Raw genomic sequence first — 27530 nt, 5'->3', positions numbered from 1 at the left:
AGGTGGGAGACAAGGAACATAAAGTGGCCTTGTTTGTAGATGATGTCCTTTGCTTTGTGGCAAACTCAGACTGGAAGATATCTGCAAAGCAAGCGAATTTGAGTCACTTTGCACAAGTGTCTGTCTTCTAAATCAGTTATTCCAAATCATAAAGCATGGGAGCGGCGGACCCACACAACCACTTACGAGAGCCATTGCCTCAGGGAGGGTTTGCATGAACTGGGACAGACATTAGATATGTAGGTGTCAAGCTACAACACTCATACCCAGTCATTGCACAATAGTAATATTCCCCAACTAATCAGTGGCCAATTCAAAGACTTATATAGGTGGGGCAAACTTTAAATTTCTTTGTTGGGCAGGTGAAACAGCCTAAAAATGAGTTTCATGTCACATTTTATACACTACAAATGCTTCCCATTACGATACCTAAAACAGCACTGTTAATCCAGCAAGAGTAGCTTAATTATCTGTGGCAGGGCAAGTCCCCAAGAGGAGCATGCTCAACTCTTTATTAAACCCATAGATGAGGGAGGTTTGGGATTCTCCAATGACACATCCTAAACATTGGTGGCCCAGACTCTCCCATGCTTAGACTGGAACAATAATCCAGAGGACAAATCCCAAATACAGGTCAAACAAACAATCTTGGCCATCCCACTTAAGGATCTGCTATAGCTGCCACGCAGGGCCAGGCTGAGATTCCACACCCTCTTTCCTACAAGAGCTTAGCCACTAGAATACTGGCAAATATTACTCCCCAAACAAGCATTTTCACCCTGCCCTCTGACTCTGCTGATGAACAATCCCGATTTTCCCAAGTGCATGACCGATTCAAGGTTGCACACTTGAAATCAGGGACCCAATCCCTTAAAGGACTTTTTTAATGATGGCGACCTCCCGAATAGGGAAGTTTTAACCAAACATTTTGGCCTGGGCAAACGCAATGTTTATGTAGGGTTTACTTTGGATGGGTGGATAACTTTTCAAGGCAAACTTTGTAGCAATGAGACACCTCTAGAATTTCTTTTTAGCAACCGTATCAGACAGAGGAGCACCTTCTGGCTTTACTGCTAAATATGTGTGCTCACTCCCCATACGAAACATGCCTGTATTAACCAATGAGAGAGAGAGACTTGAGGACTGAAATATCAGAAGAGGCTTGAAGAGGTTTGGAAGACTATCTGGAAGAGGGCTGCAAAGTCCTCAGTGAGCATACCTCATAAGGAAAACATATCTAAAATATTGGCACCATGATACCTTCCCCCCATACAATTGCCTAAGATGTTTGGCAGATCTGACTTATATTGGAAAGGCTGTGTCAAATGTGGCACTCTCCTGCACACTTGGTGGTCATGCCCCCATATCCAGTCCTTCTGGAATGAGGTTCTTCTACAAATATGAGTTATATCTAATGTCACCCTACCCTGTGACCACCTTATCATACTCCAAGGTGACCCTGGAGAGCATAGAATGTATCCCATGACCACTCTCAATAGGAAAATTGCTTTCTCAATTACTGTCCAATGCCTGGATGTGGAACAGCCACACACTTCAACACTAAATGTGTGGTGTGGAAAAGTATGGACCATATATGCCATGGAGAAACATGAGAAGACGTGACATACGTTTGTCACCTACATGAAAAGAGAACAAACAGTAGGCAGCAATGTCATGATAACATCTAGGACTCTGTGAGCTTCAGTATCTGTGATGTGTCCTCCTCTGAAGATGATTACCAGCCAAACCCTCGCACTTGTGAAACACCATGCATGCCACAAGCTGCCCAGTGCTTGCAATGAAACTTCCTAAATTTACTTTGCAGTAGAATGTGATTCGGTTGAGTTGAAATTTGTTTTTTTTTCTTTTTCTTTCTGTTTTTTGCTTATTTTTTTGCTTTCTTGTACCCTTAGGATAATATACCCAGTTGGAGCAACTGGGTCTTGATGTATGTATTTCCCTCTCAAATCTTAACTCGAATACCTGTAGTATATTGTATAGCTTGCATTTGTAAGCTTAAACAATAAAGTTGACTTAACTTGAAAATAACAAACATAACAGAAAATAAAAGAGGTCTGCTGATATGTGCACGGAGCCTCACTAGTGCACACAGTAAATGTTGCTTGAAAAAACCCTTGCACAACATAATACTTCTTTATAAAGTAGGTTGAGGAGAAATATTAATCTCTACCAAAATGTACTATTTCTGCCATTGTACTTGGCTTTTTCCGTGCAATGACATATACATGCTTACATGCCTGACGTGTCTATTAAATGTTAATCTTTATCCACATAAGAGAAGTGGGACACTTTTGAGAGTATCTGCACTTACCATTTAGGCGATATATATGTAATTGTGTTGTGTTGCACCTCTTCTAGAGGCCCAGATGTTTTTTTTAAATGTCAAATGAGAAATAAATTGGAGGGGGTACAAATTCCACTACATTGGTTTGTTTTGTTTTTATTCACATTTTAAACACACCAGTGTTGTGAAACATAATAGAATGTAAGGACACATTTATTTCAACTCGAACCTTTAACTTTGCATTAAAGAGCAAGAAAAATACTTTTTGGTTGATAGCACCTACAAAGCCATTTTTGGAAACGCTGTGTATATTTATTTGAAACTCACAGATGTGTAATTGCTTGATGAAAACTGCTTTAAATTTATACTTTTGGCAGAGATAGTATAATTTCACCTCAATATAATTGGCTCCAGGAAGAGTGGATAAGCTTTTCTGAGAGTGCCTTGTTCAGGTGTTACATATTGGGATCAGCCTGCCTACCATATGTCTGAAAGAAGGTCCACTCTCTTGAATGGTCTTAGTGATCCAGGGAGATCCCTCAGATTGATATTTTGCCCAAGTGCTTTGCAGGTACTGTGCTGTCTAGAAAAAGAGCAGATATTTGGTTCCAAGAACCACATCAGGGAACCTCCCCTTGATCGTGACATATGTTTGTGCATTTGAATATCAAATACAAGGATATAGGGGCACTCTAAAATCATGCTCAAAATATCAGTGGACAAAATATAGAAAGGTAAGGGCATAGTGGGAAGTTTAGATTTACTATTCTTAACTCCACATCTGTGTACCTTGACGATATAAATATCATCAAAGTTCATAGAAGTAGATTAGATGTGGAACATCTATACCTACTTACTTTTCAATATTTTATCCCTCGATTTTCTGTCTATGGTATTAAGGCCCAATTCACAAAGGTAGACTTAGGCCAAAAGTCTAAGTTCAAACCGAAAGTCTACCTTTAGACCTAAAGTCTAACTTTACTATCAGTAAAATTAGACTTTTGGTGTAAGTTTAGACCAAAGGTCTACCTTTACGACAAGTAAAGTTAGACTTTAGGTGTAACAGACTTTTTGTCTAAACTTAGATTTTTGGTCTAAGTTTACCCTTGTGAATCGGGCCCTTAGCGTCTTATGACATTCTGTAGTTGATATTCATGATCCACACTTACATATCATTTAAAAAGCAAGTGGAAAAGGATCAGAGTTTCCAGTAACTAAACAAGGGGATTCTATTGTCATCTGAGAGGGTTACCATACTGCTGTATTTAAACATTAATAGTGATTACAATTGATTTATCGTGGTAACTGCCAGCAGTGTTACTTACATTTAAAAGCTGTTGTGAAAATGTTTACCAAGATGCAGAATTTTTTATTGATAACCTTGTTAAAAATTATTAGTTCGTACATTACTAGTAAAAATATAAATACAGCAGTAATGACTAGAGTTACCTTTTCTACTACCTCTGGGCATTACCTTGGTTATTACCAGCAACACCTAAATGAGGGTGCCTGAATTTGGAGGACTCCCACGTTTGTAGTAATATTTTTTAATGTGTTGGAATGCACATTTAAGTAATGCTTGGAATGCACCAGACATCAGCATTTGATAACATACGAATTCACACTTTAAAGCCTAACACAAGAGTAATTGTATTAAGATGTATGTTGAAAGTGTCTTCGTTCAGAAAATGGTGGACATTGTGCTCACCATACCTAACAATGTGCTAACATGAGTTAATTCAATATTGATGTATAATCCAATTTTAGAATGATGATTAGTAGAAAAAAGATTTGATTTATAATGTTTAATGAATTATTATTTTCAATTCACATGTGTGCAGAAAAGTAAATGGGTCTTTGTCATACCTAAAGTGATGATTAAACATGGATTGCAATTATTAATGAAATGTGGTTGCTTATTTAGATGAACTATTAGTATGCTGAATTTATGAGTTTGCATATTGTGTGTTTTACCAATGGTAACATTGAATGTAATATATTTTTGTGTTAGTATAACTTGGCCTGAAGTTTTCGTATTTGAAATTATATGGCTGCTGAATCATTTCTTTCCTAACATCAATTTTTCCAGTAGGTTGTTTCTCATGAAAAATAAAGAGATCTATTGTAATATGTGTAAATTCGTTTGAAACAGTTTGGGAATAGATACTTTGGGGATAGCAGATTGAATGTAAAGTAATGCCATTATCCTGATATAGATTTCTCATGAGAAATGAGAAAGATGGACTGAGCCATGAGAAGAAACATGAATTGTTACTATTTGTTGGAAATGGCCTTTCTGCAGGGTCACCCCCAAACTTTTTTGCCTTCCTCCTCCTCTTTTTCTGACCTCATATTTGCTGGCTTTAGGACTCTGCACACTTTACCACTGCTAATCAGTGCTAAAGTGCACATACTCTCTCTTTAAAACATGGTGACATTGGTTCATACCCAATTGGCTTACTTAATTTACTTGTAAGTCCCTAGTCAAGTGAATTACATGTGCCCAGGGTCTGGAAATTAAATGCTACTAGTGGGCTGCAGCACTGGTTTTGCCACCCACATAGGTAGCCCCCTAACCATGTCTCAGGCCTGCCATTGCAGGGCCTGTGTGTGCAGTTTCACTGCCATTTTGACTTGGCATTGAAAAGCAATTGCCAAGCCTTAAACTCCCCTTTTTCTACATATAAGTCACCTCTAAGGTAGGCCCTAGGTAGCCCATAGGGCAGGGTGCTATGTAGATAAAAGGCAGGACATGAACATGTGTGTTCTATATGTCCTGGTAGTGTAAAACTCCTAAATTCGTTTTACACTGCTGTGAGGCCTGCTCCTTTCATAGGATAGCATTAGGGCTACCCTCATACACTGTTTGAGTGGTAGATTCTGATCTGGAAGGAGTAGCCAAGTCATATTTAGTATGGCCAGAATGGTAGTAGAAAATCCTGCTTATTGGTGAAGTTGGATTTAATGTTGCTATTCTAGAAATGCCACTTTTAGAAAGTGAGCATTTCTCTACACTTAAATCTTTCTGTGCCTTACAATCCATGTCTGGCTAGGTTTAGTTGACAGCTCCCTTGTGCATTCACTCAGACAACCACAAACACAGGATGCTCAGTCACACTTGCACACATCTGCATATTGAATGGGTCTTCCTAGGCTGGAAGGGTGGAGGGCCTGACACTTATATGTCAAAGGACAGTAGCCCGCCCTCACACAAAGGACTGCCACACCCCCTACTGGGACCCTGGCAGACAGGATGGAACTCAAAGGGGTCCTTGTGCACTTCTAAGCCACTCTTTGAAGTCTCCCCATCTCCAAGGGCACATTTGGGTATTTAAGCAGGGTCTCTGACCCCACCAACTCAGACACTTTTGGACAAGATACCACTGGTGAAGAATCATTGAACCAGAACCTGCAACCTGCCAAGAAGAACTGCCTGGCTTCCCAACAGACTAACCTGGCTGCTTTTCTGCAAAGGACTGTTGCCCTGCTGATGCCCTGCTGCCTTGCTGTCTTCTGGCTGTGCTGAGAAGTTCTCTTCAAGGGCTTGGATAGAGCTTGCCTCCTGTTCCCTGAAGTCTCAGGACCAAAAAGACTTCATTCCTGCAAAAGAACTCCTTGGGCATTGAAAATCAATGCACAGCCTGCAATAAACGAAGCACAGCCTGCATTGCGGTGAGAAAATCACCGCACACCAAACTGGATCGACGCAGCCCGACTTCCTGAGAGGAATCGACGCAGCGCCTGTGGTGCAGCAGACATTTCCACGCATCGCTCTCCGTATCGACCCAGCCCCTGTGACTTCGTCCTGCATGACCAGGATTTCAACGCATTGTCCCCGGGGCGTCCAAAAACCCTGCAACCCGAAGAGGATCCCAGTCTACGCACCGGAAATCAATGCAAAGCCTGCCCTGCATGAAAACTCAACGACACATCATCTGTGTGCACCGGAAAAAATCGACGCACACCTCCCTGTTTTCCACGCATCTCGTCCTTTGCAGGGAATTTGAACACAAACCAGGTACTTTGTGCTTGCAAGAGACATTTGTTGCTTTTTAAAGACTAAAGACACTTTGGGCCTGATTACAACTTTGGAGGAGGTGTTAATCCGTCCCAAAAGTGATGGTAAAGTGACAGATATACCACCAGCCGTATTACGAGTTTCATAGGATATAATGGACTCGTAATACGGCTGGTGGTATATCCGTCACTTTACTGTCACTTTTGGGATGGATTAACACCTCCTCCAAAGTTGTAATCAGGCACTTTATATCATTTTTACAGTGATATTTCAATGTATACTTATTGAATCTTGATCATTTTGACCTGCATCTTATCAGATAAATATTATATATTTTTCTAAACACTGTGTGGTGTATCTTTTGGTGTTCTACTGTGTTTTGCATGATTTATTGCACAAATACTTTACACATTGCCCTCCAAGTTAAGCCTGACTGCTCAGTGCCAAGCTATCAGAGGGTGGGCACAGGAAAATTTGGATTGTGTGCGACTTACCCTGACTAAAGTGAGGCTCCTTGCTTGGACAGGGGCCAGCCTGACTGCCAACCAAAGACCCCATTTCTAACACTATTGATGTACAAAATTGTTATATTGCTGGAGTCACATGGAAAAGAGAGATGTCTTCTCACCGAGTCCTGGGAGAGTAAGCTGATGTTGCAAAGTGAAGTTAAGCTAAGATTATAATTAGACATTGCCCTCTTTTGCAAGATGGTCTTAGTGGACTGACCATTCAAACCCTGAGAATGATTTCTAGTTAGGTAATGGACTGACAGCAGAGCTGAGGCAGAGCTTTGTCAAACTTTATGCTGTTAACTTGTGCTGCAGACTTTTCTAATTACCCTGTGCAGCTCCTGTCCTGCACTTTCCCCTGATGCTGATTCGATTGGACTTGACATTATGCTTTGTCAATGAAAACTGAATTGCCTGCTGTTTCTAAGAAGAGGTATTCTAATGCAATGTCCTGCTTTGTTAGAAGTTGGCATGTTGACACTGGTGTATTTTTATTTTTCTTAGTTAGAACCTAACCTGAGTTATTTGATTTTTCCAAATTATTTTGTCTGCATGTGTAGTAAGTTCACACACATGCATGTCCTAATTTGGATAGTTGTAGGCAGAACCTATGTCCACAAAGATTCCTGATTAATGTTTTGTGCATTTGAATTTGACTAATGTGTCCTAATTCTGATTTGAATTGTGTTTCTAATGCTCAAATATTGATATTGTTGATGTGTTATTTTTCTTGAAGGCTAATTGTGTTGATGCTTAGCAGATGAAATTAGTTTCGGAGATTTGGGCTGCCAATGGGTTACGTTTATTTATGCAGTCTTATCCTTCACACTATTTGTATGACTTTGGTTTTGTAGTTGTCAAAATAAAGCTGTGAACTTTTATTGACTGGAGTTTTCATTCCATGGTCACATTGGTCATGGTGTTTAAATTACTGATTGCCATATTGATGTAAATGTTGAAACATCGTTCACCACAGTACTGGGTCAAAAGGTCCATTGATCTGGGTGAAGCGTTCTAGTACTATGAAGGGCAAAAAATACGTTTTTAGATTCAAGATATATATATGGAAGGCTGTCTACCTCGTGTGAGTTTGCATGTGTCAAAGTGTTAGGGAAGACTATCTGGCATCACATAATTCTGGGTTAAAGTAAATTAGGGTTTTGAGGACATTCCTCATATAAGTTGTATTATCCCACCAACAGTATGTTCTCTGAGTCAGCAGGCATTCAGATGGAATTATGAGCAGTGCTAGAAAGTGCTTTAGGTAAGGATTCAACAGCAGTACTCACTCATTGCTCTCATCAGAAAGGTCTTCCGCTGTGGTTTGACACTGGATGCGAACTGACAAAAAAGAAGAAACTGAGATAAAGCTATTTAGCAAGACAGAGATTAATCTTGAATGATAAACTTTGCAAGAATTTTAACAGCAGCATTGCATTGTTTTTCTCGGAGAAGGTGAGAATAAAAGTCATATATAGTGCTGGTGCATAGGACTAAATTTATTCAACCAATCTTGCCCACTCAAAGAGAGCAAATCTCTTTAAAATACATGAAACGTCTATCAGTGAAATAGAGTGACCAACCACGGCTCAGGGGATTTAGAGGCCACATAACCGGGCTGTAGGAAAATGGAGGATTGAGATAACTACTGTGCTACATCTCAACCAAGTTTTTTGGTGCCTCTGGATGAACTGGAAATCCCCCAATTCTTCCAAATCACACTCAGACTTGCCACCAAGGCACACACTGGCATGTATACAAACAACGTTTCACGTAATTTTGGTGGACACCCTTATTTTCAATGGAAATTAACTAATCTATTGATTTCAGAATTCATACCACATTTTCCAAATTGCATATCTAGTCAGGTATTCAGGTATATTCATAGGGATACCATCTGATTCATGCCTACGATTAGGTTGATCATATCTGCTTTTGTGAGCAGTGAGTGTAATCTTTAAATCAAAGACTTTACTCTTTTGAGGAAACCACTAATTAGTGAACGAGACTTGGGATCCTAGCAGTGGATAATTAGATGCCAGAACAGAAATTCATAGCCACTAAGGGCCTTGGTTAGAGTTTGGCAGATGCAACACTCTGTCAAAAGATTATGGATATTATGTCCGCTGTACTACAAGTGCTGTAGTCTACAATGGACTTGAAATATGATGGAAGGGCATCCTCCAAGTTTGTGATGAAATATCCTGTGTGCCGATATTCGAAATAAGTTTAAAAAAACACTGGCATATTAGGCATGTGGTCCAATTCTAACGTATGGTCCGGTCACTGAATTGATCACAAGGTTCATCAACTGTATTCTTTGTGTACTTTCCAAGGTTTTCAAAAACAATCTGTGTAAATTACTATTTCTTGGGACTAAAGCAGAATTTAGCAGACAGTCCAAAGATAGCAGGAAGCCTTTAAAAAACCTAGCAATAACCTTAGTCACTTCCTTACTATTAAGATCTATCGCTTACAGCATCATAATAAACTTTAAACCATGTTTTCAGTTTGTAGTACTTGACCCAAACCCTTCTTTTCCTTTGCAAACCACATGCTCAGGGCCATATTTATGGCATGTGTGATGCATGTGCGATGCAACTCAAAAGTGAGATTTATGAAGCCATGCAAGGCCACCTTGTGTGGCCCTGAGTGGCTTCATAAAGCTCAAGCAAAGCAAAGCTGTTAAATTTCTGAGTTGCCTTACTCCACGCAAGGGAGGCACCCCATGGGTGCTGAGTGGGTGTCCCCATGCAACATCCTATGATTTTGACGCATTCTCAGATTTACCAGAAATGGTAGACCTGGGAATGTGCCACAAACCTACATCTCTCAGGTGAGGTGTAACAAGAAGAAATACCTCAGTGGCTAAATGAAAAATATTAGACAGTTACCTGTTATGCATTTTGCTGATGGTGGTCTTAAAAAATTGATAAAATTCTGCTCGATTTTTAGAAGTCAATGTCTTGTTTCTTTTGTGATGTGTGACTCTCTCATTCTGTTGTTTGGTTCCATGTAAATGTGTTACACATTGTTCCTTTCCTAAGCCTTACTGCTCACAGCCACAGACAACCAGGGTTGAGCTTAAGGTTGAGTAACTGTACCGGACTGGACCCAGGATGGTATTTGTGACTGTATTGCATTGTAGGGCAGCCCAGCCATATCATATAGTACACCAAAATCCTCGCAAACTGGCTTACACCTGATTGGCATATTGCATTTACTTATAAGTCCTTAGTAAAATGGTATTCCATATACTCAGGACCTGTAATTTAGATGCTACTAGTGAGCCTGCAGCATGTATTGTACCACCCACTTAAGTAGTCTATTTAAAAAAAATATTATTTTTCAATAAGAGCACAACATATTCCAACACAGAAAAAAACAACAATCAGGATTAGCATTCAATACACTCCATATATCACATATCAGTCCGATATTCTTAAGTAACTCACACTTCATAATGCTGCCCACAAATTCATCATTCAGTCCCATAAGAAAAAGAAGCTAACCATTGTAACTTTCAAATTGGTCTTAATTTATCCTGAATTTCCCCTTTTTTGTACTCCTCTTACCCTTAAGTAGCCTTTTAAAACATGTTCCAGGTCTGCTATTGCAGCCTGAATGCAGATTAATACTTTCAATTCATGTTGCCAAAATACCCCCTTGCCAAGCCTTAAAGTCCCCTTTTATTACATAGAAGTCACCCATAAGCTAGGCCCTAGGCAGCCCATAGGGCAGGGTGCATTATAATTAAAAAGGTTGGACATGTACTTTTAAGTTTTACATGTCCTAGTGGTGAAAAACTCACACATTTGTTTTTTCACTACTGTGAGGCCTACCTCACCCATAGAATAACATTGTGAATAAGTGTTAACGTTTGGTTGGAAACAGGTAGGGCATTTATGTTTGGTGTCTCAGAAATTGTAATTTAAAATCTTCTCTAATTGTAAAGTCGGATTTCAATTTACAGTTTTGAAAATGCCACTTTTAGGAAGTTGGAATTTTCCTTCTCTAACTATTTGGTATCTGCGGCCTTTTTCTGGGTCCTATGATTGGGTGCAGATGGCAGTTGGATTTTGTATAGGCAGCCACACAATAGAGTGATTAGGTGCGCCTGGATGATCCATCACTGGCAGTATGCTGAGGCAGGCCAGGGCACAGCCCCACTTTCAAATCAACAACCTGTGCCCTGCCTTCACACAAAACACTTCACACTAGTTTGGTGTGACTGCATTGCAGTCAGTATGAAGCCAGGAGGTGGGGGCAGCAAATTCCTGCACTTTAAAGATAATCTCTAAAAACGTCTCACTACTTCAAAGAAAGCACCAAGTAAAAAGATAAGACCCTCAGACCCACTTTTCAGTACACTTTCTGGACCTGCAGAAGGACTCTCAGGGGACTACCTGCTGCTGTGGCATATTTCAGAAGACTGCTTAGTTGCACCAGGAAGAACTTCTCTGCTGCCTGAAACCTGCCTTTAACCTTCAGAGGCTAGCCCTTTTGCTTTAACCCTCTTCCACTGCTTGAACCATGGACTATCAAAGTGCGCCCAAAGGCTGCTTGGCTGGATTCCTGATCACAGCTTCAGGGTCAGAAAAGGCTTCAACCATCTTGAACCTGCACCTGGTCCCAGCCTGGGTGAGTCCTGGCCCTCCAAGTGGTGCCTCTCACGTCCCAGACCCTTGAAGTGGTGCGCTAAAGGTGCCCAGAAAGCCAAAATCTAAAATATGGGAATTTTACCATTTTTGGCTAAAGCGTGATCTAAGAACTGAGAGGAAACTGGGTCAAACCTGCTCATCGATCCACCTAAGGTGCATAGCTGCTCGGCTTGATTTTTTGTCAGCTCACGCTACGTCCTTCTCAGCAGCAGCAAATCCTGGGTAGCGGCCCTTCGCAAAAGGGGCATCTGTCTTCATAGAGCCCTCGTCAGCTATGACTCACAGCTTTGTCCCGCTGGAGATTTTTTACTTATAAAAAAGATACAAAGTCCGAAGGTAGAAACTGTCACCGTAACTTTGTCCAGAAGCTCCCTGGTGACGGCTGCTCCTCCTCAGACACTGCGTGCAGCCTTGCCCCGATGAACTGTACCTTTTCAGACATCTTGTCACACAATTTATTCTAAGTCCGACAGTAAGCGCTGACCAGGCCCAATCCCTTTCTTGAATCTGACTAACTTCCATCAAAGTTAGTTTCTAAATCCAGTCTGCTCGAGTTGCAGTTCAAGGGCGTAAGGCATGAGAGGGGGCATTTGGCAACCTATAAAAGTTCTATAATGTTGTTAGACCATTTCACTCATAATGGGCAGGAGGCTGTTAATTAAACACGGACAAGCACAGGGAAAAAAGTATGTTGTTAGAAGTCTCATAGCTGTGATATTCATTGTTTTAGTGTCTCTAGGAGTAGAACTCTTAAAATTCCAATTTCTTATTTCAGAACTAGCTGCTACCCCAGAAAGAGAAAGGCACACCTGGGATGAGCAGGCAGTCATAGGAAGTTGGCTGTTCCGGAAGAAACCCTATGATCAAAAACACCAACCAGGAAACTAGCTTTGATATGAGGCTGTGGTAGAATAGCCGGCGTGCTCCACAGTTGCATATGGTAGTGTCGCTCCACCAATGACATGATATGTAAGAAGCATAGACATAATTGTATTTGTTAACCATGCATATATCCAGTGAATAGCATTCTTGTGGGCTGCTCTGCTGGACAAATAAGCTCATGTTTAGGGATGAGGAAGGAAATTAATTGACTCATTACGGGACCTGTTATTTCTGTTGCCGGGGGGCAGGGAGGAGCCCCTTCTTATTTCAGTAACGTGCGCCCGCATCGCGGGTCACGCTTGATTGGCTGCAGTTGCTACTTTGAACGGGAGGCTCCTATAAACTGCAAGGAGCACTCCCGCCTCGCAGGACCTGTTTTTTCTGTTGCAGGGGGCAGGGAGGAGCCCCTTCCTGTTTCAGTAATGCGCCCCCGCATTGCGGGTCGCGCTCGATTGGCTGCTGCTGCTACTTTGAACGGGAGGCTCTTATAAACTGCAAGGAGCACTCCCGCCTTGCGGGACCTGTTATTTCTGTTGCCGGGGGCAGGGAGGAGCCCTTTCCTGTTTCAGTAACGCGCGCGCGCATCGCGGGTCGCGCTCGATTGGCTGCTGCTGCTACTTTGAACGGGAGGCTCCTATAAACTGCAAGGAGCAATCCCGCCTTGCGGGACGCGCGCGGGCTGTGCCCGTGCAAAGCCTGGGCCAAGGGCAGGCCCGTCCTTCGCCCGTCATTGTCAGGAAGAGGCTGGGCTGGGCCCTCCCTTTTTCATCTTCCCCTTGAGGGCCCTTGGTTAGAGCCTTAAAAAAAGAAAAACACCAATTGGATTAGGAGTGTGGAAAGAGAAACCTTAGCTACTCTGGGCCAGACGGCGGTTCCTTGGAATATTTTGGAACCTGTTTCCAGTCCCCGGCGGGATACCAACTACAGGAACATCTTAGGAGCCACTGCACCCTGTACACATGAGTGAGAACGTTTTTTTACATGACATTTGATTTTACCTCTGAGCAGATTGTTAATTAGTGATAAAGTGGCTTTGCCTGTGCACTCAGCTTTTTGGCCAAGCTATTCAACTAATTCAATTGGGGTGGTGCTACTTTGGTGATGGTAATTAACTAACTAAGCCTATCCCATATAGCATATCCCATATATCCTCATCCCTTTATACCGGAACTAGAGTGATATCACAAAATATGGGAAAATGAAAGCATTCAAAATTGAGTCACCCCCCAAATTTAAAAGACAGTACATCCATATTCAAATACATTTCAGGGGCAATGGGGATGATAGACAAACAAATTGCCAACGTAGAGGAAAAAATGCTGACACCCAAAGAATATACTACTCAATCACAAAAGAATGTGGTGATATCTGATGATCCTAATCAGTGTGATAATGATGTAGTGAACAGAGATGTAATATATAAAAATGGATGCATTCAAAATACCTCAGACTTAATCTTTACACCAGACCACCTTTCACCTGCAGCTAAACGCCCAAGGAAACCGGCGGTAGAGAAGGGAGTTAACACCTCTAAAAAATCTCCTAAGAAGGACTCCGTACCTATACCTGATAGAAAGCCCCCAAAGAAATCATTATGAAAGAAACTCCCAAGCAACTCAGTAGATATGACTCAAACCCTCCTTGCCAATCTTTATGACTTAGTAAATATTATGAAATCATCAATTGGGGGCTACACTAAACTCCTTGATGGAGCGCCTAAAAGTGGTGGAGAGCAAGGTCGAGGAAGGTGTAGGAATTATAAAGTCCTTACTCCCAGAGGCCTTACACCATCCGAAACAAGACTCTAGCAAAATATTGCCGATCCCAAATTTTTAACGTAATACCCAACATACCTTCCAAGATAGGGATGATGGCTCATATTTGACTTCAAAGACCTTGACCAAATTACAGCTACCACCAATATCATCAAGCAATAGTCATTTTACACTTGACCTCAAAACCTTCGACCAGATTACAACTATCCCCACCAGCACCAAATATTAGCTATAAATCAGCTACAATAGCATCCAACATCCCATTATTAGCTCGGATAAATCACCCCCAGTTAGATACAGGAGGGAACCAATGTAGTGGAATAAGACCTTTAAAGCCCACATATTTACCAAGCGACCTTTTACATCTTCCCCCGGAGGCAACTCCATATGTGGTGGTCTTGGCAAACGTTCCTCCTATAGGTGATCAACAGCGGGAAACGTGGTCGGCATTGAGGAACAAGGCCCTGAACTGGATAGGTACACGTTTGGGTTCCGGAGGGGTGGGGTTTCTTTTCGAAGACATAAAAATGGTTAGAAGAGTCAAGTGGATAGGAAGTAGGGAGAAAGTAGTGGAGGGAGACTGTGTGGTCCTTTCATTCAAGACCCCAGACTTAGTGGACAGTATCATTTGTGAATTAGGCACTAGACAAGCTACCTACCAAGGAATCTCCCTACTACCCCTGGGCTTTTTCTGTCAGAGACCCCTGGGGCGTAACCCCAGGAACTTACAATTTGCAAATAAACAAGCCCCAAATAGTCCAGATCCCATTCTCTCTAGTAATAGATCCCAACCTCTTACAATGATAGAAGATCTAGATTGACTTAGTATGAACAAGAAAAATTTCCCGCATGAAATGGTCCCGGACGTAAATATAGAAGGGCTTAGCATGAACAGGGGAGACATATTGCACGCAGTGGCATTCGGCAGGAATATCGCAGATACCCACTCGAATCAGAGAACCCTCCCTTCGTCAACAATCCATACACTAGATGATAGGCAACTCTCACCAATCATAGAGAAGGTGCGTTCCCAACCCCACCAGTGCATGGAAATAGTTATACTCTACTGTAACATGGCAGGCCTAACTAACAAGATTAACAACGAGCTTTGGGTGAATTTTATTGAAGATTTCTTTTGGATATGCCTCCAGGAGACCTGGCTATTAAATATTAAATCCTGTTCACATAAACAGTTATAAGACATTTCATACACCAGCTGTACAGACCAAACATGGCAGGCCAAAAGGAGGTCTATGTACATATATTTCTAATAAGCTGCGGTTACATAATTTAAAAATGCTAATTACGAAACCCCATTACCAAATGATAGAGAGTAATTTGGACCAGAATACACAGCTAGTAGTTATTAATTTTTATAACAAAGCATCACCAAGAGAAGCTTTTAGAATTTTAACAGAGATGGGAGAGGACCGAGAGAAAATATGTGCAAATAATAGACGCCAGACTTTTATTATATGGGGCGGTGATTTTAATGTTCATCTCTGTAAGGAACTCACGGGAAAGGTGTGCGGTTGGGACACCGAAGATACTGGCTCAAGTCCTCATTTTTCACATACTATTCAAGGAGATGCAATGAATTCAGCGGCCCAAAAACACAACCTGTCGTTTGCAAACAAACTACATTTTAAAGAACCATTGTTTAAACCAACTTTTAACGGAAGGGGCGCTGATACAGTGATCGATTCTGTCTTAATGTCAACCCATTTTGCACATTATTTTATTAACTATACAATTCATGATATCGCAATAAGCGATCACTTCCCTCAGAGTCTGGAACTCTCATTAACCTCCGTCATACAGGCTAAAGATGGAAAGGCCATGACGGTAAATGATATTGTATTAGCCCCGGGTAATGGATATACATTGAGATGGTCTCAGATAGATTCACAGGTCTTACTAAAACACCTATTATGTGAATACAACCAAGCGTTCCTAGACTGCCTTACTGAGGACACGGCTCCAGGAAAATGCTTAAGTGCTTTTCTGCAGATAACGCAAGGTGTGAAAGAAGCCCTCACTATTAGGTCGGGAAGGGAAGGGAAAAAAAGGGAAAGAGGCTGGTTTGACCATGATTGCACGAAAGCTCATACGAGACTGAAAAAAGCCCTAAGTGCCCCTACAAGATGCCCAACCGAAATACGTATCTGTAGACAAGCATAACAAAGAGAAATCTGCCTTGAGAGAAAACTTATGGGAAAACCTACACAAAGCTAGCCTTGTGAAAGATAACATCCTCTTCTGGAATATAATAAATACTCCAGTTCTAGGCAATAGAGACACTCCTAGAATGAAGATTGCAATTTCAGAAGAGGACTGGATCACATATTTCTCTAAGATATATTCTCAACCTAGTGACAGAGATTCCCCGGACTCTTTAAAGACTCCAGATTCCCAGGAAGGCCCACGTCTAGCTGTAATACCTCAGTTTAGCTTAGAGGAGGTAGTGGAAGCCATAAATATAAGTAAAGCGGGGAAAGCGCCGGGCCCCGATGGCGTCCCAATAGACTTATACAAAGCAAATACACATCTATGGGGCCCTCTATTGACACAGGTATTGAGGGCCTTTTGTATACAAGGCCCTCCATCAACGTCGCGAGATTCTATTATCATCCCTATATACAAAAAAGGCGACCGCCTTAATCCAGCTTGCTATAGGCCAATCTCCCTGCTCGATACATCAGCTAAACTAGCGGGCAGAATAATTTTAAACAGACTTCAAATATGGGCGGAAGGATACGACATCTTATCCCCAGTACAGTATGGCTTCCGCACAGGACTAGGTACAGTGGAACAGGGCCTGAATTTAAGTATTTTAGTGGGGAAGTATACAAAGATCAGAGAGGGTAATTTGTACCTGGCCTTCATAGATTTATCCTCAGCATTTGACTGCGTTTTACATGAGAAGTTATGGGACATTTTAACAAGCATGTGGGTCGAGTCAACAATAGTTCATTTTATACAGGACTTGTATATAGGGTGTAGAGCAAGAGGGGAATGTACCAGGCCTTTTGGTATACATAGACGGGTGCGCCAAGGCTGTGTTCTTGCTCCACTCTTGTTTTCATTACATATAAACAACTTAAAATGTGAATTGACAAGCAAATGTAAAGACCTTCCCCAAATAGGTAATCGCGCTGTCCCCGCTCTCCTTTACGCAGACAATGCAGTACTTATGGCTAGGACACCGTTAGCCCTTCAAAAAATCCTAACCACTTGTATAATCTTTATGACAGATTTGGGACTTACAGTCAACCGTTCAAAAACTTTTATAATGAACTGTGGCAGGAAACTGGGTAAGACCTATTACACTACTATCCATGAGGACAAGGTGGAGATAGCTCGTACTTTCTCATATTTGGGTATAATGTTTGATAAACAGGGTACTTGGGCACACTGTGTGAAAACAAAAAAAGATCAGATCATTAAAACAACAGCGGCCTTGAAGATATTTTCTAAAAGACTAGGGGGGATTACCCCGCCGAATATGGTAAAGATCTGTAAAGCTAAGTGCATCTCGGCTGCTATGTATGGAGCAGGCATTTGGGGGTATACCAATTGTAATTTGATCCAGACAGTGGAGAATGATTTCCTCAGATACTTGCTAATGGTACCAAATAGCACATCGTCATACATTAGCCATGCGGAATTAGGGGTCCCCTTTGTAGTTGACTTGATAAAGATACAGCCATTATTACTATGGCACAAAGTGTGGACCTCCAAGCATACTGGACTAAACAAGGCCATTTTATCTGATTGTATGAGGCTAACACACTCGCTCAGAGTCCCCTGGTTGACATACATTATGACCTTTTTCGGAAATATGGGTTGCAAAGACTATTACTTAAACCCACAAACACTGGAAAAAATAACCAGGAGAGAACTGAGGGCCTTGACATGGAAGCACCTGGAAGAACAAGATGGGAAGCTTAATCAAAAAAAACTAGTGTCATGTCTAATCAACTAATCTTGTTTACGGTCGCGGTGCAGACTTATCTAGCAAGTGTGATAAACCCTCGACACCGATTTGTCCTTACAAGATTACGTTTAGATGCTTTCCACCGTTTAGTAATCTTTCTGACCATGAATGACTGGAGTACAACCCTAAGAGCATGCCCCTGTGATGTGAAGGTAGCCCAATCTATGATGCACGAGGTCCTCTTTTGTAAATTCTATTATAAACAAAGAAAATGTCTTTTATTGCCTCTTTTAAGATCGATTAATTTGCGTCAGTGTCGTGATGTGTATTTTAGTTTACAGATTTTATCCTCTATTGAAATGTGTGGAATCTTGGCAAATTTTGTATGTATAGTACTGACGGTAAGGAAGTCTATGGGTGCATTGGCCTAATTTTATTGGAATGTCTGGAATTTTTGGCAAACTCCTTACTATTTAGAATTAATTGTAAGGAAATTCATGGGTGTATTGGCTTAAATTTATCAAGGTTTTAAATATTTGTATTTGGATAAATTAAGGATGTGTACTATTACTTTCATATATTATTATTATTATTATTATTATTTTTTTTAATCTATTTACCGTGTGTTACTATTTGATCCTTTTATGACTTGCTGAAAGTCGAATAAAGTCTGTTTGATGATGATGATGATGATGACTCATTAAGTGACAACTTGAGAGGCAAGTGGGGGCAGATGGCTGAAAATGTTTCACCATGAAATTATTTGTTGGCTTTCACACATTAGGGCAATTAAACTCTTGATATGGTAAAATGTGTTTCATTTTTGTGGAAAAACGTGAGGCAATTTAAGAATAAATGTGGGGATTACATGGTCAAAAAGTAAACCTTCGTAATTCTGAGTCACGTTGCTGGCATTTTGTGGCAGGACATGGCCATTTGGGGGTAAAAAGGATCTTGAGTGTTATACGGAATACAGGACACATACTCAACTCTATGAAGAGTTAGACAGAAAGGAGAGCAATTTTTACCTGGTTCAAGGCAACTACAGAGCTGTTGAGTGATTGGCACTAGAGGAGAGAAACAACAACGTTAATAGCACACTTGCAAACATTGGAGAACTTATGACAAGGTGAAGTGGTCTTTGTCTCACTAAGCATGCAAATTATCATGCACACAATCAGGCACTCACACATGAACTTACAGATGTGGCTGCACTCCAGTTTGAAGCTGGGTTCCTCCAGCTCCTTATAACTATAATCTGGTTCCCTAACACCTGTGCATCTTTGAATGCCTCTGGGGTCCTGTGGCAGTGGACACCTATCCTTTGCAACTTAACCGGAAGCTACATCCTTTTGTTGATCAACCAATACCTTTCTCCTGGGTGTACACTATTCTAGGCCTATGCCTTTCCTCCATTGCCAATGGTTCCCAGGTCATGACCTATGTTTATCACTGTCTACCTTTTTGATCTTAATTACCTCCTTCAGACCTCCTCCCTCATTGTACCCTGCCCTCCTGGCAGGGCCTGACTGGGAAACCAAAAGCACCCGAAGCAAAAATGTTCAAACCAGCCCTGATCTCTATCTTTCAGTCCATCCATTCTATCTTTCCTCTCTCTCTTCTCCGTCTCATCGGGTTCTCTCTGCCTTACCCCTCCTTCCCTCTCTTTTTCTATCTTAAATCCCCCACCATGTGGCTCCATCTCTTTTCCCAACTCTCAAGGTAAATGGCAGCAGATCCGGAGAGGCTTTTAGAAAGGGAAGAGGGAGGCATGAGATAGAGAGAATGTGATAAAATAGGGAGAAGCCACAGAGGTGCGAAGGACAGACAGAAAGAGAAAATGGATGGATGGAAAGAGTGACTGAAGACGAAGTCAGCCAGGGCTGGTTTGATCATTTTTTCCAGGGCTGCATTTGCTTCCCCAGTCTGGTCCTGCACAGGGGGCCTGGTCTAGAATGGCGATGGCCCTCTCTTGGCAAATGCACAAACTAATACATGAATAAATCACATTCATCCATGTAAACATGGATACCGTGGTTTGCCATGGATATGATTAAAGCGGTACAGTGTTTCTCAACGAAGTTTGATTATCGACGATAGATATCACCCAGTTTGATTTAAAGGGGGAGCTTTGCCATACAATGTAAGTATTACTTGGAGTAAATTACAGTAGCACACAGTCTCGGGGTTCACCATATCAGATTAGGGCAATTGCATGGAGGAGCAGCATCAGTATGGTACAGACTAGCCAATCAAATGCAGCAGGCCCTGCAGGTGGAGCTCTCATTGGTCCCTTGGTGTTGTTGAGTTTCCTGCTACAGTTAAGAACCACTGGTGGGACAATAACCACGCACTCACCTGCCTGCCCAAGAGGCAGTGATACCAGAATCAGTAGACACAACAGCGCCATCCTGTGGACGAATCAAACAGTAAATGTTAGCAGAAGCAAAGCGAATGCATGTCACCTATGTGCTCCCTCTTTTCTTCATCACAGTTGATTACGCTATATATTTTAGAGCTGAATCTTGAGCCCTGATAACAATGGGACTGGTAACCCTATTTTGTGTAATTCAAAATAAGGTAAAAAAAATATATAAGCAGCTATCGCATTATTTCACATTCCATCTCAGAATTTTGATGCAGTTTAACACACGCTTATTCCCGCACTCTGCTCAAACCGCAATTAGCGCGTGCGTAATTTGCACCGGAACTAGCACATGCATGTTAATCTGGCAAACGTGGCAAATGTGCGTGTCTCGGGAAAGTTGTAAGTACTTACGGCCCAGGGGAAAGGTTAGAAGCCTTCACTGCACGCAAGAACTCTCCGCCTCGTTGAATAATAAAACCTAGTCAGGTTTTCAGGATATCCAACATCAATATGTATGTGATACATTTACATGTGATTAAGTCTAGTAGAGACTATCTGCATATTTGTCCCCGTTTCCCAAAACCACTATTACTATTCGGTCGGTAGATGAGCCCAATTCGACCTTCAGTTCTGAAGTGATTGCCATCCAAGCAGTGGCCTTTCAGGCCTCAATAAGTAAGAGTTGTTCCTGTGCTTTTATCTGCAATAGTTCCACCAACAGAGTCCCAACAATGTGAGCTGTGGGCGGCATGTAAGAAGTAGGTACAAAAGAAATAGGTACACTTTTCCGAGGGAACTCAATAGCGCCCTGGTAATTACCACAGGTCAACTAGGCACTTCTGCAAATAGAAGCAGGAGCCTTCATACACCCCATTGAGTGTCATGCTTCATCATGGTGCCTGCAATGCCCAACAAGCCCCTCAAGGGGGCTGTTGGCCAGAGATATTTTGATAGGTGTCATTGTCAATAGTAGGAGTGTACTCAAACCTACAAAGGGAAGTGAAGAACTGGAGGTAGTGTGTTAAAATTGACTCTAGGCCCAAACGCAAATCAGTTTATTGTCCTTGAAGGTCTAGGTCATGGGTACTCGCAAACATTTTCTCAGGGGCCACAAAGTTTGGTTTGTGATGTGACCGAGGGCCGCATTGATGCTAGCAGGGTGGTGGGCGTCGGCGAGGAGGGTGGTGGGGGGTGTGCAGTATGGTGGTGTAGGAGAAGCGAAGCATATACGTCTGGTGGCTGAAATGCATATTGTGAAATCAGAAAACCTGCTATGAATCCTGGCTTCCCCCTTTACCAAAATGTGTGATCCTAGACAATTCTTTTATTTCACTTTCCCTCCTTTTTTTTCAGTAGTGCATATAAGGGAATCTCAAAATACATGACTTCAGGATGTGAGCTGTACAAGACATTCTCCTGTGTTTGATGTAATAAATTATAATAATGTTCATGTGCAACTTGCCTCTTAGTTCAGTGTTGGCATTGTTTTCAAGGGGGAGGGGGGAAGAATGAATGTTTCTGGATTTATGTTTGAAATCCATCACTTAAAAAGAAAATGCTTCTCCATGTACTGATATAATCAGATGTACTATGTTGAAACGACTCTGCATGTTAATGATAAACAGTTTTTTGATTTTTGAAGAGCCCTTATTGTATTTTTTACAATTTTGGTGTAGCATGTCATTAAAAATAAAGGTGTTCCTTCAGGTGCTGGATAACGGAGTTTCGTACTTTCTTTGTCTCCGATTAACATTTATATAAAGGCTTGCCTTTTATTTAACATATTTTTAATCATTGTGCAGAGCTGAGTAAACAGTAGCCCAGTCCTGCTGTTGAGCAGGGGGCTGCATGTAAAGGTCAGGAGGGCCGCATGCGGCCCCGGGCCGTACTTTGAGTATCACTGGTCTAGGTCAAGGTTAAAAACAAAGGGAGTGACCAGTGAAATAATGTTCCCTCACTCAGCCGGGAAAAGTAAGAGGGAAAGGGGAATTTAATCATTTAACCCTCATTACTGGTCGACATGTTTCACCCTTATGTTGTCTCCTAATGATCAGTTGGCATTTCTTCAGGACCAAAAGTAAACAAAAATCCTAGTCTTCTCTTAAGTAACCTTGAGTGTATTTACAGTGTGTAAAAATGTTGAGAAAATGACTTTGGAGGAATGTTTGTTTGTTGGATCTATTCCGTAAAGTGGTCCCCAAGTGGAGTGAAGTCAAGTCATCTCCCCTGGGCTATTTTGGTGAGTGGTGCAGGCAACAGGAAGTACAATTTGTTCTAGATGAGGAGGGAATGGGGTCTACGAGCTTTTAGGATAGGTCAGGTTGCAGGATGGGGTCTTACTGCTCACTGAGAAGTGTGGATAGTTAGAAAGGGGCTTTTTAATCTTATAAGGCTACAGAAAGTCCAGGTAGTATATACCAGGAACTGGACATTATTCTCATATGTATATAATCTACTATGCAGCACGCGGACACAACACCCTTGTCCACAACGTCCATGCACACTCCACAGATGTCGCACAGCCATTCTCAGCCATGCAAGCTTTCAGGAGGGAAGCTGATATCTCTGAGACCCATTGGTCTTTGAAAGCATTTTTGGACTGGGTCTGGGTGACACATCAAGATGCAATCAGCTGAGCACACCAGGCTACCGTAAGCTCTGGCCCATGTAAGCCTCATGGGCCATGTCTAGCGTTTTGTCATGCACACAAACATGGCCGAAAAATAGCAAAAAATATATAAGAGCCAACATTTGAAAATGTGAACGTAATAAAACCTAAACATTGACATATCATGGAAAAACTATTAATCCAAAAGTATCTTGTGAATCCGGAAAGAACCATTGATATTTAAACCTTTGTTGTGTAATCTCGTACTCACTGATAGGTCAGCTTTTTCCTCATAAGTGCCTGATATTATTGCGTCCTTTAAACATACAAGGTACCAAGATAAGCTGGTATTAAATAACAAGACATAAAGGTGTCTCAATGATGCAAATTAAGAAATAAAAGTGAGTGAATGCCACATATGCCACATATCAAAATATAGTGGTAAAATGGAGCTACGTAGCAGAATAAAGAAGTTAACTGATTATGTATATCAGTGTATGGCCAGAACTGCTGCAAAAATGTGAGGCGTGTTCTACAGAAACATAAGCTGGTGAAACATATCAAGGCATAGAGGTGAGCTGGGTCTGCATTTAGAAGAATGAAGTTGAGCTGTGCTACTTATCAATGTGCGGAGATGAACTGGGGGATTACATATCAATGAATGGAGGTGAGCTGTGCTACGTTTCCATGTGTGGAGGTGAGCTGAGAATACATATCAATGAATGGAGGTGAGCGGTGCTAATTATCAATGTGTGGAGGTGAGCTGAGATTACACATCAATGAATGGAGGTGAGCTGGTGCCACACCATTCACATAAAACAGAAAAGCAATCGTGCTACTTAAGATCAATGCAGAGATAAGAGTACAGAAGTGAGCAGGTGCTACTTATGAAAAGATAAGTTCGTTTAACATACCTGTGGGGCAGGAGAGGAGCCTTTTCTGCACACCTGCACGTCCACAGGTGATATACTGCCTCTTATTCCCACAATAATGTGAACTCAAACACATCTGTCCAATGGGAGCAGTGGGCGGTGCCTCATTCTCCCTAGGGTGTCTCTGTGGAAAAAGGAGTGGCTTTCAGGCTTGTGTCTGGCAGGCAGAGCTCAGATCCACAGGCACAGAGTTTACCTTATTAAAATTCTAAGGTAGTCCTTATTGAACAGAGAGAGACCCAAAGTAGACTCTGAATATATTTCTGTGCAATTGATAAACATGTAATTTATTATTATTTGTGATTATGACTTAATCTAATGTGCAGCCAATGTCTGCTTCACGAGACTTCATTTTTGTTACACACTGTGCTGTATTTTCTGAATATGCCTCTCTTTCTTTTATCTACCAGCCCCACACTCCTTTTCTCATCGCCAGATTAACTCTCTAAGTGACCCTTTTTCTCACTGGCTTAGATGAGCATGACTGCATCAAAGCTCCATACTTGTCTTCTGCCAAACCTGTGGCTGGGAAGAAAAACATTTGTGGGTAACAATGAAAAGTAAAATCTCCAGAGTTAAAGAAATAGACTCTTTCTTATCATTAACCAATTCCCGGGATTAACAAACAAGTAGCCATTTACCTGATTAACATGCTAAAAGTAAATGTGTAAGAGCCGAACACATGTAAGGACTGATGAGGAAATCATGAAAGAGAATGGTTATTTCAGATAGGAGGCCCTTCTCCTTCTAGAAACAATGTAATGGGACATGTTTCAAACAAGTGAAACTATATGATTGACAGGAGCCGTCCATCCTCTACAGAGGAGAAACTGCATCTAGATCTAGTCCTTAGAAGATTTAGGAATATCGAAGGGTCGACATGTTTCCTTTCTTGAAGTAGAGCTTATGGGTCTGATTCACCAAGGTAAGTTTGCATGTGTAGATACATTCATATGTAGATCTGCTCCTACATGCAGGTGTAAACTTTCACTTTCTGCTATTCTTCATTTTCGAGTAGCGTTTTACACCTAGGTATAGTTTTACAAGCCTACACCCCCTCAATCAGGAAGAGTGGGGCCTTCTACAGGAATTTGACATGTGTATTTTATGATCTACCTATTGTAGTCCGCCACCAGGGTGGAAAGCTCCATCACCAGGGCAGATATCTCAGTCGCCGGGGTGAAATCTCCAATCGGAAGGGAATAGGCAAATACTATACACATGACCCAAATTACACACACCTGACACCAATGCACACAGAAAACACATAAACAAGGCCCATACCGTGAGCTCTCTCCTTTACCTCTTGGACTGCATGACCCTGTGGCCAACAGGAACCACATCTAGCCTCCAGGATGAAGACCATAACCACAATCCTCAAGAAGGACTTCACGGAGGAGGAGACAGTCCTCATAGCTAAATCTGTGGTCAAACACTTCAAGCTCCTAAATGGTCTGCCTCCACACCTCAGTAGAGTGGAGGAGGTGGCCATGTGGAACAAGGTAACATATTTTGTATATGCACTGGGGAGGAAGCACACAAGAATGGTAGGCTGAGATGAGGTGAGTAAAGGAGGCGTTCTCCATATTCAGGTGACAAAGGCTATTTCTGGAGACTGACCTGGATCTCGTCTCCAACCCACACCTCTTGAGGAGTGTTCCCTCTCCACCAAGTATCCTGGCCTGCTGTATGGTCTGTCTGTAGCAGAGAATCCTAACATAAGGCCAGGTAAGAACTAAGCCATCTCTCTAGCCCTACAAGTTATGGTACATCTACTCATGCAACTCATCACTGCTAGCACACACATACCCCTCAGCCTCTAACACAATCACCATTTAAATATTATACTGTAATCATTTCTTTTTCTCTCCTTTCTTCTCATGGTCGCCCTTACATGTATTTGGTTTCTACAGCCCAGGCAGGCATTCTTCCTAGTTTGAAAGACAAGACAGGGCCCACCCCCAAATGCAGTACTACAAGACACAGTTGTACATCACTATGCTATCAATGTCACTAAAACACCATAGGGGATTTGTGTATCTTTGTTTCTTCGATTATAACAGTGTCTATATTTTTTGGAGTTTTATTTTGCTGAACAAACTAAATGAAGTTTAATTTATATGGTAATGTTTCAACACAAATATGCTCATCCAGCTTTTGTTCCGTATAAACTATAAGGGACTGGGTTGACGCCCAGTGCCCCAGTGGCAACAATCTCCACTTCTCTTCATAGCACTGTACCATAATCAGGACTGGTGTATATGTTTGTATATTTTATACACCTACTTACACAGTAACAGTGAGATAACACTCCCTGGTTTCCACACTGCAAACAACTCCACAGATTACATCCGAGGACATCCTGGCAAAAGCAGTTCCACCCTTCACTGCTCTTTGGTCAGGTGTAAATATCTAACAACTTCTACTATATCTTATCATTTTTATTTTCTCAACATCTTTTATACAATATTTAAAATCTCTGTTTCTATATTTTATTTATTTGAGGTAGACTATTGTTTTGCATTGTATTGTATTGTATTTTTGTGTTGTAATTGCATCAACATAGCACTTACTACCGCAATTAGGCAATAAAGCACTTTCTGTTGGGAAACATCCTGCTCTGGAACACTTAGGGGCATATTTACAAACCCCTAGCGCCACCTTGTGCGGCCTTAGTGCCATTTTCTTTTTTTGCGCTAAGGCGGCATTTAGTAGGCCTCTATCCTGCACCATATTTACAAAGTGACGCAGTGCTTGCATTGCACCACTTTGTAAACCACTGTGCTACATTCTGCCTGCGCCCGACATAATGTATGCAAGGGGTCGTCCCGATGCAGGGAGGCCCGAAAAAATGGTGCAGTGAAATTTACAACCATTTTTTCCATAATTTTTAACGTCTGCTCACAGCTGGCGTTAAAATGACGCACACATTTTAATCAATGGGCCTCCCTGTGCTTTGCTGCACTAGTGTCAACACTTTTGATGCTAGTGCAGCAAAGCGCCACAATAGCGTCCAAAATGTTGACGCTGTTGTCCTAACGATTGCTACAGTGTGCTGTATTGTAAATACAGCACAACCATGATGTTGTTAGGTGGGGCATGGGTGACGCAAGAAAAGTGGCGCATAGGAACCGATGCACCACTTTCTTGTAAAAATGTCCCTAAGTGAGTAGTGAATCCGGTAATTATTCGTTGTTGCAGGTTAGTGGTTATTGATTATGTTAGTTATTGAGGTTAGTCTTTTGCTCTTATGGAAACCACTCCATGCATCATTCTTGCACATTTCTCCCCATTGGCAAATGAACAGTGTTATCCTTTTATTTCTAACTCTTTTACTCAGATTACTCATTAATATTCTTACCAGTTGCTGGATCAAGGATTATCTTATCACCACCACCCTCTTCAGGGATACTGGTTCAGGAGATGATGTCAAGGGGTCTATCTACAAAGGAAGCATCCATGGCCAGAGCAGGTGGTTGCCAGACGATATACATAGTAATTCAATGCAAGAATCAACCCTCACCATCATATGCTT

General features: G+C 41.6%; 1 protein-coding gene across 1 annotated transcript in view; it reads right to left on the bottom strand.

Moving 5' to 3' along the window:
* Positions 1 to 24022, bottom strand: part of LOC138293064 (mucin-19-like) — a 65485-nt gene extending 41463 nt beyond the window's left edge. Inside the window, exons 1-4 of the mRNA XM_069232060.1 lie at positions 23978 to 24022; positions 20446 to 20498; positions 19116 to 19154; positions 8122 to 8173 (exon numbers count right to left, since the gene is read on the bottom strand). Coding sequence (XP_069088161.1) covers positions 8122 to 8173; positions 19116 to 19154; positions 20446 to 20497 — 143 coding nt within the window. The 5' untranslated portion in view covers position 20498; positions 23978 to 24022. The remainder of the gene's footprint in view (positions 1 to 8121; positions 8174 to 19115; positions 19155 to 20445; positions 20499 to 23977) is intronic.
* Between the last annotated feature and the right edge of the window lie 3508 nt (positions 24023 to 27530).

Source organism: Pleurodeles waltl, chromosome 4_2 (genome assembly GCF_031143425.1).
Source record: "Pleurodeles waltl isolate 20211129_DDA chromosome 4_2, aPleWal1.hap1.20221129, whole genome shotgun sequence".
In the NCBI taxonomy this organism is placed as follows: Eukaryota; Metazoa; Chordata; class Amphibia; order Caudata; family Salamandridae; genus Pleurodeles; species Pleurodeles waltl.
This window is presented reverse-complemented; position numbering and strand designations above follow the sequence as displayed.